This window comes from Austrofundulus limnaeus, unplaced genomic scaffold (genome assembly GCF_001266775.1).
Source record: "Austrofundulus limnaeus strain Quisiro unplaced genomic scaffold, Austrofundulus_limnaeus-1.0 Scaffold31, whole genome shotgun sequence".
NCBI lineage: Eukaryota > Metazoa > Chordata > Actinopteri > Cyprinodontiformes > Rivulidae > Austrofundulus > Austrofundulus limnaeus.
Genome location: NW_013952433.1, coordinates 1,731,253 through 1,747,455, shown reverse-complemented (window position 1 = coordinate 1,747,455; position 16,203 = coordinate 1,731,253). Strand labels below are relative to the sequence as shown.

The following is a 16,203-nucleotide window of genomic DNA, read 5'->3' as shown; positions in this document are numbered from 1 at the left end:
GCCTCGCACCGAGGACCTATCCACATCATCATTTACCCAGAATGCTTTGTGTGTAAATAAAATGGCTCAGTCTGTGTTAAAATATATTTTTCAAAATTAAAAAAATAAACAGCCTACAGTATTTTTACAGTCTTTATTTTACAGTTAAAATATGTTTATCAAATAAAGTTTAATGTTACAACTAATCGTGGATCCCTTTAAAGGTCTGTCATCCAGAATTAGATGCATGAACAACTATTTCGAAAAGGAGAAATATGTTGTAGAAGAGGTCTGTGTACATACAAACTCAAGCATTTAGTGTTTTTATTCTGATAAATTGCTGTGAGTACAAGTAAAAATAAGACMCTGATCTGCTCAATATAAAGAGTAACTTTACTACTACTTGTGTGTTTTATGTTCTGATTTGCCACACAGACACCAGCTTTGACAAAATAGAAACAAACTACTTGTCTCTAAACAAATAAGGTCAGATGACTCTCTGGTCCTGGAAGGCAGTTTTGACGATGCATTCAAAGCTGTTTGGATCAATTTAACAGCAGAAATTAACACTAAATAGGAACAGGAGGTTTTCTGTGACACAAACTGTAGTTTTGTGATGAAATTACTAACATTATATACCACTACCTGYAGCTGTAAATGCTTGCAGACTTATCTAAAAGAAATCTGAAAAASCAGATCCTAATTTGTATTGACCAAATATATCATATCACACTTACATGTTTCCACTCATGTAGGTAAGGCAAGTAAATTTTGCCATTGGCATCGATGTGCTTGCCAGTTTTAATCATCATGGTACTCGTTGGTTTAACAAAGCATATAGGAGGGTTGTAGGGATACGTGTCCAGCAGCCACAAGCACACTGGGATGTTGTAGACATTACCTACAGAACATACACACAATCAGTGCCTTATAACCTTTTAAAAAAATGTCTCATTTATAAACATTTGACAAGTGGTATGTTATATCCAGGCATGTTTAGGTTTTGTGTTTAAGAGCACAAGTGCATGTTATTTAGCTAAAAAACACACAAACTATAGCTAAACAACACATGGTGCAATGTTTRTTTCAAAATAAATWAAAAAAATGCAGCTTTATTGACTAGCTGATAAAAAAATTATTAAAACTATAAATAAATAATGTATTRTAAATTTCTTCTTTTTTCTTAGCTTAGGACACACCTTGTTTTCCCCTCTCTCTGACCTTGGTTAGCCTGTCAGTAACTCCTGTACTAGAACAAGTTAATGAGAACTCCAGTGCTAAAATAATAATAGTAATAATAAATCTATTATATTTATTTACAAATATTTAGGTTGCCATTGTATTGAAGGCAGATTTTGTTTATAGTAGCTTTAGGGCTGCATCAAATTGCTTTTCTGTCGACCCGGAAAAGGAACTGTAAAGTTTTGTACTGTAAATATTATGTAAAGTCACATTGCAGTCACTCTCATTATTCATATTTATTACGCAATTCATTTGCTGAAAAATATGTGGAATATATGAAACTGAAGAGAAACTTGTCAATGGCTAATTTTAATAAGRAAAACATATTTTGTTACCTCTGTAGCTCACAGGGACAGTCCCTGTCAAACTCATCAAGTCTCTTGAAGACCCATCGTTAAAGACTGAAATACACACACACACACAAAAAAAAAACTGCAGATCAATACTGATGTGTAAACAAAACATACACACAAAATCAAGAGCTAGTAGCTTACCATAAGCATCCATAACCGGCTTCAGATCCTTGTACTGGGAGATGACATTGGTTATTTCTCGGACGGTCAGATCTCGATATTTGTATTGCTGGACAAGAAAAAAGAAAGGAGTAGAAATAGAAACATGTTAGTAAAATTCAAACTCAAGACAAAATTGCTGACATTAAATTAGCCCCAGAAAAATGAACCAAGGAAACAGGACGTTTGGTGCTTATGTACAGTAGTAGTATATTTTGTAAAGTGGATTTTCGGGTCTGCACACATRACTGTGTTCTTTCAGACACAATGATTATGTAAAACATATCCTGGTTCCTAAAGACCAGTTTATGAAACTCTTTGCGTAAATTTAATCAGAATGAAACAAACATTGAGGCAGAAAAGTACTTTTGTTCCTTATGTGTGTTTTTTTTTATAGCACAATTAGTTTACAGTATTTCTATAAAATATCCTATAAGTAAACCTCTATGTTAATCAAACATATTGAGGGAAAAAAAGGTATATAAAGAGCTTTTTTCTACGAACACCTAATCAGAAAATGCTAACGTATTTACATYAGATCCTAACTTTAGCTAACTGTGTGACCCACGACGTTCGGGCTTACCTTTAGCATTTTCTTAAGGGCGCCTTCGTTGACAACCGCCATGTTTTTCAAAAGTGTCTTTATCTGTTCTCGTTAAATTTTGAAGAGACAGAAAAAAAAATACTTTTACACCAGCTGGATTGAAAACTAACAAACTGACGGCTCTAGACTTGTGAATGCTAGGCTATCGGTTAGCCCAGCCTCGAGCCGACTGAGATTCAGATTATTTAGAAATCTTCCAGCTCACTACAGGTAATATATCTGTGTCACACGTCAAAAGTAGATTAAAGAATTACTAAAATAGAAAAAGGAAAGAATAGAAAATGTACAGTTCTACAAAGCGATAAGTATCCGTCCGATGATCAACAAAAGACACTTCCGGGAGTGCTATTACCATTTCCGGTGAGCTGTTGTCTTACGTGGGGCGGAACCAAACACCAATAACCTAAACCTAAATTTAGATATTTATTATTAATATATTTATTTAATATGGGATTTATCACCCTGTCAATGTCAGAGAGGTACATCAAAATGTATGTATTTTTGCCAAAATAATATAATCATTGAACAGCACATTTAAAGTTAAAATTTTTATTTTATTTACAAAAAAAAAAAATACAATTGTTCAAGTAACTTTAAAGTTGAAAGAAAAAACACTTATTTACACGGAAACACAAAATGTGCTTCCCGCATGACTTTTCGTTTTTGCCACACACACACATATTAATGTAGGCCTACGTTATTCCTCAAAATTATTGGTTTAAAGTTCCATATCGTTTATTTAAAGAACTACCACAGTAAACATGGCTTACAAGAATGTACGTTCAGTTTATCCTTGCTGTCTTATTAACAAAGTTAAATAATAATTTAAAAAAAMACATTGATTTCTATATACATTATTTTAGGTGTGTCTTTTTTATTGGTTCAAAGTCCAAATGATGGCCAGAACTGGTCTTGTTCAAATTGCTTTATGATCCACGTGTAAAGCAATTTAGGCTGGTTAGGACAAAGGAGATTTGAGAAGCTAAAAATCTTTATATAGTGCATTTCCCACAAAAAAATAACGTTTTAATTTGATACTTTTTGATGTTTAACAGCAGTACACATTTCAAAAACTTGTAAGCTTTATTTTTGGGAGGGAATGATTTTTGTCTCCTTTGAATATCAGCAGGTAAACATCGTAAGTTACACAACTTTTTAACAGATTTCACAAGAAATTAACAATTGGTTTCATTTTCATTTTCAAAAGGCTGACCATCATCCATGGCCACAGGCAAATAGTCGTTCTCATCAGATTGCCTGTACTGCTGCCCACCTAAAAACAGAAGACAGACATTTTCCAATAAATAACATTTGACAATGAGTATTTCATCAGTGATAAAAACGTTCTTTAATTCATGGTTTTGTGTAGATGTGTGGTTGCAACCTGCGTGTGCCCTACTTACAAGAGGCTTGTTCATGTTCTGGATGAGGCTGTCTCATACACACAGGTGGAAACTCTCCAAACATGGCAGCCATTACTTGMAACAGGCTCACCAAGTCACATTCAGTCTATAATAAAAGCAGATGGCTTCATATAACATCATACTGCTGTAAAATGATTTAGAGTTAAACATTAACCTGCATGMTGTTTAGTGTTTTTGACATAGCCATGTCATACAAACATATATTAGACATTGTTTCAATTCTTACACGCCATTCTTTTAAGTAGGGCAGCTGGATTTCCCCGTCGTTTGTGACATATTCTCCTTTGACAACCATCATCTCCTGTGTGGGTTTTACATAGCAAATGGGAACAGACTGAGGGTAGTTTGGCTCAATCCAAACACATATGGGAATGTTGTAGGTCATGCCTTATAAGCCAACAGAGAACAGACATTCAGACAAAATTAGATTTCTATGACGTAAAGTTCACACTAATTTATATACAAAAAAAAAAAAAACATTTTTTGCACAAAGTGGTAAATTTGTTACCTTTAATCATGGTAGGAATTGTCCCTGTAACACTTATCATTTTTTTTCTGGTTCCATCATTATAAACTGTAAAAAACACAAAAAAATCATTTCTGAAAATACTGTTTCTACAGTTGAATTAGAAATGTGAGACATTATTTCATTACATACCAAATTCATCCATCACAGGAACCAGGTTTTTGAAGTAAAATAATGCAATGTAAATTTGATCAGCCACATATTTTCGCAAATATGCCTTTTAAAACACAAAACAAGCCAAAAAAAAGACCTTTAATACACAATTCAAGACACTAATTGTTTGTTGGCTCAGTAAAAGTTGAAGTTTTCAAGTAGCCAGAGATGATTATCCTTACCTTAGGAAGCATTTTCTTTATTGTATTCCGACTAAATGACATGGTTATTAGTGTTTTCTAAAGAAAAAGAAAAGAAAAAGAAACRCTGTCTGAGTTCGAGCCACTCAGTACTTTGGTTTCTTTCCATGAGGGACAACCTCCAACTTTTTACAACCCTCGAAAGCAGGAAGAGAAAACCGTTCCATAAATAACCACACTATCTGGTTTACAAAAACAAAAACTACTGTGTCCTACACAAACAAGTCAAAACAGGTTTCAAGTCATAAATGAAAATATTCATTATACTGAATTAGGTCATCACCAGCTGTAATACAATAAACTGAACGTCCAGATTCTGTTGTGAAAATGTAACATTTCCAGTTTCTTTATACACATTTGAATTAGTTTAATGGATTCATGTATATGTATTAATAAATGTACCTTTTATTGATATAAAATATTTATTTTCAAAACCTCTTTTTAATTATAAACTTCAATCAATCTTTTTGGTTTACCATCTTTCTCAATTCTACCAATTCGATCCTWGTATTGGTCAAAAATAATCAGTTTCCCTGTTTTAGAGCTTTAGTTACAGCTTTGTTTCAGATTTGTTTTAAATAGTGGTATTTAGTTATGAAAAATGATGCGTTATCACCATCTTATACCATAATGTTACCATTAAATTTCAATATTTTTATTTCATTTTGTTTAGGCAAATAAAAGTTTTTCATAAGCATAGAAAAAAAATCTTGCAAAAACACGATGCTACCAGATTTAGGATGGTCCTTTAAAATTTTACAGCTGAACTTGCCCACCCTGCTCTTCTTCAAAAAAATAATACATAAAACGTCCTGTAGGTGGCAGCAAATCTAACATTTCAGGAATAAAAAAAAACCGACTTCTTCAGCTTGACATGTTTATTATTATTTGTCCTGCAATACATTTGCCACATTTTCAAAGGGTAAATACATCTTAAATAGTGATACAGCTGACATTTTCACAAAAATCTTTCTACACCTCTAGTCCACACAGTTTGCANTCCCCTCCCCACCCCTCCCCCCCAGAGGTTCACATAGTCCTTGTCATGCTGGCCAGGACTCCTGACACGCCTGTTTTCTTGTGTTTCTTGTGGGGGTGTTCACTGGCCAAGTATTGCAACAACATGCTGCTCTGAATGCATAGGTTTGAGGGCTGTTATAATATCAACATGAGTGTACTGTTAAAGGATTGAGAGGAGAGGCACACCACCACGTCTGTTATTAAAGGTCACAAAAACCATTTCTTTTCTCCATTATAAATGTATGAAAACAAAACAAAAAACAAAAAAAAGTCAACACAGCCAAAAGTGGGGCCCGATGAAGAACCCCTTCATCGTTTCAGTCATTTTTAAACACAAGGCTTTTTTTTAAAAACAATATCTAAAGACTAAAACACGTTCACAGTTTGTGGATTTTCTCCAAGCTGAGAAATAAAACGGTTAACCAAAAAGCAGGTTAACCAACATGGTCAATTTTTAATTTTTTTCTCCCCCACAAGCGGTTACTCATTTAAACTGTACAAGATCGTGACATGAATACAATCTGGCTGAAAGGACACAACAGCCAAACGGTTGATGTCTAAATTTTATTAATCTGCCTATAGTGACTAAATCATCTCTAATGTCCAGGTCAGTTTAATAGATCATTTAACGCAATTTCTGCTAAATAACTTCCACTGCCTGCTCTAAGGAATTTTGACATGTTTTATACCGTTTTTTTATTACATCAATATATATTCTGTTTTTAACAAAATCATTTCAAGACAGATGCTATGAGAGAGCAAGCAAAAGAATATGTTTAGTGTTTTTTAGTTGTTTTTTTTTTCTGTGCAGTGCTTTCATATATTTCTGGTTGTGCACATAAACAAAACAGCAGCAAACATCATCTGGGGTCAAGCTTGCTGCTAACATGAGGTACAGACTAGCTAAAAGATAAGGCAAAGTAAACACATCAATCATATTTTAGGCAGCAAATGAAAATCCGTTACAGAGARCACAAGCCTCTGAATATTAAAACAAATTCAAGCAATGCACTCGCCCCCAGCACAGGATCCAGGACCTGCCGCAGACAATATTCCCCACGTGTACAGTAAATATGGTTTGAGAAGATTAGCACCTGACTTGTTATTGCTCCTTTAAAAGAGCAATAGGTGGAAAAGAATAAACAGCTTGAGGATAGAATGGTGTGTGTGGAAAAAAAACAAAGTTCTGAGGCAGGACTTGTGTGTCTGCAAAACCAACTCACGACATACCAGAACTATGAGATGAGACTGGACCTTTTAATACCTGAGCCTTATCTAAAAGAAGTAAATCCTGCAGTCTAAACTAAAATATTACCCTCCTGTAAAAAACAGTACAGATACTGGAATAAAATACAGTCTTTTTGAAAAAYTGCCATCAGTCTCTGAGGCTTCACTAACAGCAAAGATCACAACTAGGTTTCCGCGCACTGCTCCTTTCCGTCTAAACCAAGGTGAAACAGTAAAGTAASTTGTCAGAGAAGGTTTATTTCCAATGCTTGGTGTAGTTACGATACAGTAAAGTTCTATTGCGCCAGAACACTAGCCGTTACAATTATTATTTTGCAAATATTTCACAATAAAAACGATCTGTAAAAAGTGACGACAGAAACTCGTCCATCTCCGTTACCCTCTTTCAAAACTTCAGTTAACTCAGGATGGGTGATACAAATATTAAACCAGGTACTGTCTTAGGAGAAAAAAACACACTTCTATACTTGTAGTGATCAATGCTTTTCAACTCTACCAATCACAAGCCCAAACAATTCATACCAGAAASCAAATCAAAGTTGTTGTTTTTACAAATTAGGCTAACTGGCAAAGAGAAACAGAAAAGTATCCCATAAGAGCTTCCACTCCCTGCATCCAGTACAATTCCACATCTTTGATGCCATTTGAGTAAACCCTGTGCAGGTAGAATGGRGGTGGATTATTTATGAGATGTGTGAGAAAAAAAAAACCAAAWTGTTTATTCCAGTCCTTTCCATTTCAATCAGTTAGTCCTTCCAGGTTTGATGCAGGTTGGGGGGTGAGGAATTAGGTTTCAAGGCAAGAAAGAGGTAAGAGACTCCCCCTCTTTGCAACCAGTGTTGAGACCGAAAACAATAAGTTAGCAGGAAATACGTGGAGAAACCCAGCTCGATCGCATCATTAGTGGCATTGCTCACAAATCGATGTGGCCCAACATAAAAAAAAAGAAGAGACCAGCTCAAACCAGTTCAGCCAGCCACTTAGGCAACAGTCCAAAAATCCTCTTTTTCACAAGAGTCTCTGCTTCAGTCAGCCGTGGTGGTTTCCTTCAGAGCTTTTGCTTCAGTCATCCTGATTGACAAAGTTCATATTTCATTTTTAGGTTGTTTTTTCTGTCTGTCATCGAGTCCATGCTGCCACTTCGCTCTGTAGCATTTCTCCTCAACATGTAATGGAGAACTGGGCGGGAAAAAAGATGGCAAAGACATCAGTTTTTATTGTTTTCTAAGAAAGTGACATAATTTTTTGTTTTAAAGGAGACATATCATGTTTTTAACTTCTTCCTTTTCAGTTGGGGTCTATTAAAAGTAGAACTGCAGTGCTTTAGTCTGATTCCCTCTATTTTTTATCTCCACAAGCCCCTCTTTCACCCCTTTTCTGAGGTGTGTCTCAGATCAACTCGTTTTGAGGCTGTCTCTTTAAATCCCAATGAGGCGCTTCACACCCCGACCCCCCTCCAGCTTTCAGACCGGTCCATTCCAGTTTGATAGAGGACTTCACAACTACACAGTGGCGCAGAAACATTTTATTTACARATTAATTAAAAGCCGTTAACAACAGAAGACTTGTCCATCCAGCCTTACATGTTGGAGCCAGGGGAGAATGAGGATGACCAAATTGTAGTTGGCAAGTCCAAAAACTGTGATGTATTACTTCAGAAGTAGTCATTTAAAATATAAAAAACAGAACGGGTTAAAAAATACGACCTAAACGGAATATAAAAATACCTACAAAGCACCAGGAGAGACTAAAACTCAACTTTTCTGCACTCCTAGAGACACAACAAAATGTATTTCACTGCTAAGAAAGTGGATTTTGCATGATATGTCCCCTTTAAAACATTCAAATATGCAGTCAAACCTAGTGCTATGTACAGTATATTGAGGTTACAGCATGACAAAGCAGTTTAGTGACTCTTTCAGAGAATGTAATGTCTCACCTGCTTCACGATACCACACATCGACAACTCATACAGTCCTGATCGCTCTCATCGGGTGGGTTCAACTTCCTCAACTTATGTTGTCTTATCTCCCTTACTAGAGTGTAGAAAGCATCCTCTACTCCCTGTAAAGACAAAAAAAAAAGATCTGAATACTTATGGAATCGCTAATGGGAAATGTCCCAGCTGTACACACCACTTAGTAAAATTACATTTTAGACACCAGTTAATCAAGAATCCTAGATGACTGAAGATAAAGGAGAAATGGATTTTGTGCACTTTCGTTGAGTGACAGGGATTCTGCAGGTTCAAGTATGGATAGGTGTCTGAGTGTGTASATAATGTGACAGTGAGTCACAGACAGTGGGAGCCATGCAGCAACTAGTCCTTACGAGACCTTTCAAGCACTGTAGCTCTATGCTCAAGGTAAGCGTGCCATGAGTCATAAAATGTTCTCAGCAACATAAATTACATCATAACACAAGACATAAACTGTTCTTTATGTGCACCAACATGGCTGTGAAAATGCAAAAGCCAAAATTAGAGCCCTGCAATAATTTTTGTTTTAAGGCACAGGGCTATTTGTAACTTATAAAGTTTAAAGTCTAGATGAACAGGATTTTACCACGTACCTGTCGTGTTTTGGCAGAGGTTTCAATGTACGGGATGCCATAGGAGCGAGCCAACTCTTGGGCTTGCCTTGTGTCCACTGTGCGTGCCGGGAGGTCACATTTGTTTCCCACGAGCACCATGGGTACATCATCGGAGTCCTTCACGCGCTTAATTTGTTCCCTATGAATGGGAAAAAACAGAAAGTTGCAATCGTTGAGATCTCATTTGACAATTTGTCTTTCTTTCCCCTCCAACTTGTCCAAGCACTGTAACGGGATCCTCCCAGCTCTGGAAACAATCACAGCATCTCTACTGGAGACCCAACCACCCAGGGAGCTTTAGGACCCAGTGGTAGAGCCAGAGCTCGTCTGTGCTTCACTGCTGAAGAAAGGACGGTGGGGAGAAATAGAGAGGGTGGGGGGATAGACAACAGCCGGGCAGCAAACAGCATTACCTCATCACTACAGCAGCAAGTGCCAAACAGCATGCAGACAGAGGGAACAGAGTGAGAGGTGTGGGTCAGAGCAGTCTCAGTCAGCCACACTGAAGCAGGATATCTGCTGCTGTTAGCCAGGCTCATGTTTAATCACTGCTTACACTGATTGGAGCCTAGCCCAAGTTTTAACACAACTAAATGTATGACTTATTTGCTGGTCGAATAGGTTACAAAAGTGGTGGGTTTACATAAACACTAACACCATTCTTAAATGATTATATTTGTTAAATATTCTTGGCCAGGCTAAAGCATTGCATCATCATGTGGAAACAACTTTCTCTTTAAACACAGATAAGAAATATTTTRATATTAGATCAGCTCTAACTGGATGACCATTGATTCTAAGCCCATTTAAGCTTGCACACAATGCACTAACAGTTGAGCCAGGTTTATAAAAGGCTGKGCTGCAATTGAAGCAAACCAAGCGATATTTATTTCACACAGAAACACTGAAAAACTGTGTGATTTGCTTCTCAACACAGAACCCCTTTTAGCTGAGACACACGAGACTGGCAAATGATTGTCTAATGTGACAAGAAAAACAAAATTCGGCAGAGATAAAAGAGCACTGTCATCTCCAGCTGAAACTCTCCACCCCCTTCCTTTCTCCTTCCCCGTCCTTGGTAGCACTACCTCTGCCTGCTCCTCTAATTGAGTCAGGATCAATTTCATCGTCATCGTGCCGTAAGCCTCCAGTTGGGGGCTAAGCTTTCTTTAGCTGTGTTAAACGCTACAGCATGACATCACCCCACGACTGCAGAGAGCTGGCGCACACACACACACACACGTTTACATACCCCTCTCCTGCCAGACCACACACGAGTCCGTTTAATGCCCCGCACATTCACTGACACATGTAGAGGAGCTAAAAGGAGCGGCGGCGGTTGATTTTGTGACTCGACGTTTGCGTCGTTTGTGTATYCTCTTTAACACACCTGTACTGGTGTATGTCCTCGAAAGACTTGGTGTTGTTGATGGCAAAAACGCAGAGGAAGCCCTCCCCYGTTCTCATGTACTGATCCCTCATGGCGCTGTACTCTTCCTGACCCGCAGTGTCCAGAATGTCCAGCAGGCAGGTCTCCCCATCGATCACCACTTGCTTTCGGTACGAATCCTGCAGAAAAAAAAAAAACAGGGTTCCCACACCTTGGTCAACATCAAATTCAAGGACCTTTCAAGGACTTTCCAGTACTAATTTCCTCAAATTTAAAAACCACGCGCTATGGCAATTACCTGCTGCTACCGCAGAATGTTACCAATGAACAGGTTTAATGAAAAACTGAACAACATGGAAGTTGTTGAGTCAGAATCAATGAAAGAAAGTGGATTAAATGTATACCCTACATTTATATCCACAATATACRGACATGTAATTGTGTCCTGGGAGGTTGGGCAGCTCAGTTTGGGAGGAGGGGATGTGAACATGTCCAGACACTCGGTGAGGACAGGAGGAGCTGTGSTGCTCTCACCTGGGCTTAGAAAGACCGACCCTCCCTCCTCTGCTCTGATTGGCTAAAACTATGACTATGGCTCACATTATTTGTTGAAAGCCACGTCAGTTTACAGTAATCCTGAGTTATCCACGCAAGTTTTTTTTATTTCATTATTAATATTATTATTTATTATTATTATTTACAGATGATGAAAATCAGTCGTGAACAGAGAACTTCAATCCCCAAAAAAACGTTCAGAGACTTTCAAGGACAAGTGTAATTTTTGGCTGTTTTCACAAACTTTCCAGGGCCTTGAAATTATTTTTTCAAAATTCACAAACTTTCAAGGATTTTAAGGACCCGTGGCAACCCTGAAATAAGAAGAAAGAGAATCTTAGAGCRGAGTAGCAAACATTCCTCACAGAAAGCGGTGGAATTTGACGCAGCTCGTGGAACGTCCACGCTACTCGGCTGAAACCACACGCATTTGCGCGCAGTTTAGGGAAATGCTGCCACGTTTGATTGGCCGTGCATTAACCTGCGTTGGTTATTACGCAAAACCCATGTCCTCTTTTAGACTGCGTGAAACACAAGAGATCAGAGGAGCGGGGTATCAGAGCCAATGTTTGGCCTTCCAACATGCAGTCACAAAAACATGGAGTTCTGTCCCTTTGTTTGTTCGAGCACAGGGGCCAGGAATGCAAATACACAAAAAGGACATTGTCTGACCAGGGACAGGCGTGGTGAGAAAAAGAGGGAGAGAGGGGAGGCAGAAAGGCAGAAAAAGTGAGAAAAGACAGAAAAAAATACCCTCACTCTGCTTGTTATTTATTTTACTGCTAAATTAAGCTAAAAAGTGTGAAGCGAATATTTTGGAAGGTCACCAAAACATTCAGTTAATTTAATTAACAAACATTTGGTACAGACTGATCTCTCGTCTCAGAAGGGTGTGCAACATACTCCTCATCTCAGAGTTTAGTCTTTAAMCTTTACAAGTGAATGAACGACGTGCACATCTCCCGTTAAAAGCAGAAATGGTWYGACGACAAAAGCGATTCGAGTGGGAATAATTCCATTTTTTTTACATCACGATGAACCTTCGCCCCMTCAGCCCTAATACGAATCCCGCAGGAATAATGAGCAGAATAAGCTGAAGAGCGTCATACCTCTATTGTGGGGTCATATTCATCCACAAAGTGGTTCTGGATGAGCTGAATGGTGAGTGCACTCTTGCCCACGCCTCCTGCGCCCACCACCACCAGCTTATACTCCGTCATTTCTGTCCACCACACAACACTGCAGGAGAGAGGAAAAGAACCAAAGAAAGCAGGTTAGCACACTGACCAAAATAAAGACAGTTTTGAGCAGCTATGCACTGCCACAGTATGATTTACAACAGACAAACGATCTCACAGCTCAGTGGTGAGAAACATCAGTGTTTCACATGTGCTGGAGGGAGTTTTCAGAGGGGGCTGAGGTTGAGACCCTCAAAGGGGAATGAGAAAAATGCTGCTGAAGGTACTCAGTGTTCTGATTCACTCTACCTCTCAGTGTGAGCAGCAGCAGAAAGAGAGCCCGAGAGAGGGGGAGCTGAGGAGGCAGCAGGAGGAAGGAAGGAGAGGCACGACGCCRGCAGACATCCCTTCTCCAGTCAGGCTTTATGTTACTCACATCTACGTTTTCACTTTCAGTGACTGACGCCTGAGCTAAACATGTCAATACAATTATACCACAAAACAATACACAATTAGTACAAAACACAAAGAGTTCAACAAACAACTGGGTCAAATTTGAGTTTGTTGACAGCCAAGACAGAATACTGCTTCAACATTTTTTGTGTTATTTATTGTAAAAGAGCCCCAAGAAATTAGATCCAAGCGCTGCCTGTTGTGGACCCCATAGACCAACTAAATATGTCTCTCTGGTACTTTTCGTGTAACACCAATAAACACAACCTTTGCAGTAAAATCTGCAGAMAATTAAGAAAATCAAAACCCAAACAGAAAAGGATCTTTAGGCTGGTGTGTAAAATGTAAATTCAAATATTCAAAATCAAACACAATTGTGCATTTTTTTTTTACCAAATTATAAAGCTTGAAGCCATTTCTTTGTTTTCGGATGTACAACCAGCAAAGGGGCTGGTGGTTAGTGTCGGGCAATATTGGCAAAAAAAATTTTTTTAATCACGATTAATTGTGGCATTTAGCCGATAACAATATGATTATTACYGGATGACAGTTGCACTTGAATGTAGCCTGGTCCACATTCTCTGCTTTCCTCGTACTCTGGTGTAAGTCGGGGTTTCGGATGATTAAACGCGTTCGTAGGGTTTGGGTTAGCGTTAGCATTAGCTGCTMTGCAYTGCCTTCSACCATAAAGCTCACATGCACACTTGAAAGTAAAAGTGTGTCATACGTCCACACCAAGGTTATAATAGTCTTGGATTTTTCATTATAGTTTAGTTTTATTTTGTTGTGACTTTTTTCATTTTAATTCGGTTTTAACTAGTTTTTATGGTGAATTAGCTATTTTTTATTAGTTATTATTGCATTTTTAATGCTTAGTTTTAGTTTTTATTTGTTCTAGTATTATTTTTTATAGTTTGAAAATATTTGCCATTGCATCCTCAAGCTTGTAAAGCTGCCCACAGCTAATGTGAAACTACTAGATTTGAAAATAAATAAAGATCCGCATGTCTCAAAATAAATTGATAAACACTAAAACTAAGGAYATTCTGTCTATAATTTCAKCTTGTTTTGTAAAAAGATTATACAGTTTTAGTTAGTTATTGKTTTTTCATTAGTTTTTATTTATTTCAGTTAACTAAAATGTTTTTTCAATTTCAGTTTTTTTATTTACCGTAGTTAGTTAACTATAATAACTCTGGTCTGCACATGGCGCTAACTGCAGCAATTGCAAAGTGGCAAATATTAATTGTTGACAGCTTTTCTGGGGAATAACTGCACACRATACAATTTTGCCCAACCCTACCTGTGGCTGGCATTTAGCAAGAAAAAATTAACTGCAAACAGAAACCAATGTGCACGCACACACACACTGATGTCAACCCATCAACACTACTGTGAAATTCCAGGTTGTAGCTCAACAAGTTGAGAAAAATACTTCCATAGGTGCTTTCCACAATATTATGTAGTACAGTGTGACTCAGCTTACTGGAAAAAAATCTAACAAATCCATGACTTGTAACTGACCTGAAACCAGCCAAGGGAAACACAGTGAATCAGACATAAAGAGATAACTCCCTCATGAAGGTTTTGCAAGTCTAAACCCAGTTATAGGGAGTTGGCAAGTGATGCCATCATGAGTTCATCTCAAATTACATACTTTAGAGGGAAATACCTAGAAAGACCTAGAAGTGATAAAGTAGCAGCTCTGAGTGCCTGCACAACTAGTTTCTCTTTTGGTCTGTCAGCAGTTATTCAAAAAGACACTTTTACTACCAAAATAAAAAAAACAGACATTTCAATGTCTAATTTTAATCYTTTTTTTTTTGCTTTGTGTAGCAAATTATAGTGAACTGCATCCACCTTTGACACAAACATGCAATAATTACAGCACAATCCTATTTTGCAATTTCACTGTTTTGACTGTCCCACCCTAAAGCCCAAGTCCAGCATTAAATTCAACATCATCGCTTGTTTTTTTCTTCTTGTAATTCAAACAAAGCCATTGGAAGTGATAAACATCACATATGGTTGAACATGCTCATCACCTTGCTGAATGCTCTGTAAGAGGGTTGAAAAGTAAAAAAAAAAAAAACCCATTAACCCACACCACCTGCTACTGTTTGTGTTCAGAACATTAGGAAATCATTAACACTACAAGTTTCATACTGTATGTGGGTTTGCCTGTGGCGGACAAAGATACCGTATCATTCATTTGAAACACATGTCCGCCTGAAGAAGTCTGAGCAAAAAACACCCACCCTCTTGCACTTTAACTCCCAAAGATGTGTGCACAAAGCTGGAGTTTTTGAAAATGTTTGTAAAATTGTTTGTAAAAAGAGTATCAAGTCTCACAAACCCAACGTCTGGAGAGGTTTTTTTTTCAAAAGGATAACATGGAATTAAGCAAAAACAAAACACATTTTTTGTATAAAATATATCAAACAAACGCAACCCTAACCCTGAAAAGTAACTCACATCCTGTTACAGTTATTTCTGGGTGTGGTGTAGAATCCTCATGCAAAAAGTCTTATTCGAGTCTGAATTATCAACAATCACGATGCGGGGCAGAATAACATTAGACTACAGCAAGAATGATGTTAATGACTGACAAAAAAGCCGAATTGAGGACTTCGAATTGAAGAATTAGACACTGTCATTTAATCCCAGTGATACTAAGAAATAAAACAAAAAATTAAAGTAAATTATACCATCGCTTTCATCAATAGTAGCTATACTTTGTGCCAACAATGACCTCACTGTAAAAAAACCTGAAATGGAGGAGAAATATAATAACTTATCAACATTAAATTTTACCAGATTATAGCTTTATAAGCCAGCTTGTGCAGTGCAGCCTGAACCAGAACTTAGCGGGGCTCAGAGCATCCTGTGCAGGGCCAAAGCTATTTGAAAGGCACAGTTGTGGCCAAGGTGTTTTTTTTTTTTTTTTTTTTATGGGGGCACATACAAATAAAGAAAATCACTCTGGATTTGAAGTTCAGGAAATTCAAGATGGCCACCACAGCTAATATTCCAAATGGCTTTAATTCAGCTGTTTACAAAATATTAAGCTGAAGTTTTGTCTGATCATAGCTAAGAATGATCCAAAAAAACTCGATGAATGCTGGTC

General features: G+C 37.6%; 2 protein-coding genes across 2 annotated transcripts in view; both read right to left on the bottom strand.

Annotated features, from left to right (window-relative positions):
• The window catches only part of tsg101a (tumor susceptibility 101a), a gene marked incomplete in the record, with an annotated part of 12,038 nt that extends 9,344 nt beyond the window's left edge, over positions 1 to 2,694 (bottom strand). The window contains 4 exon segments of the mRNA XM_014005556.1: positions 717 to 880; positions 1,557 to 1,622; positions 1,716 to 1,803; positions 2,317 to 2,694. Coding sequence (XP_013861010.1) covers positions 717 to 880; positions 1,557 to 1,622; positions 1,716 to 1,803; positions 2,317 to 2,358 — 360 coding nt within the window.
• Positions 2,695 to 6,435: 3,741 nt separating this feature from the next.
• Positions 6,436 to 16,203, bottom strand: part of LOC106515650 (GTPase HRas) — a 16,998-nt gene continuing 7,230 nt past the window's right edge. Inside the window, exons 2-6 of the mRNA XM_014005554.1 lie at positions 12,555 to 12,684; positions 10,891 to 11,069; positions 9,480 to 9,639; positions 8,848 to 8,972; positions 6,436 to 8,087 (exon numbers count right to left, since the gene is read on the bottom strand). Of these exons, the coding sequence (XP_013861008.1) occupies positions 8,853 to 8,972; positions 9,480 to 9,639; positions 10,891 to 11,069; positions 12,555 to 12,665 (570 nt within the window). The 5' untranslated portion in view covers positions 12,666 to 12,684 and the 3' untranslated portion in view covers positions 6,436 to 8,087; positions 8,848 to 8,852. The remainder of the gene's footprint in view (positions 8,088 to 8,847; positions 8,973 to 9,479; positions 9,640 to 10,890; positions 11,070 to 12,554; positions 12,685 to 16,203) is intronic.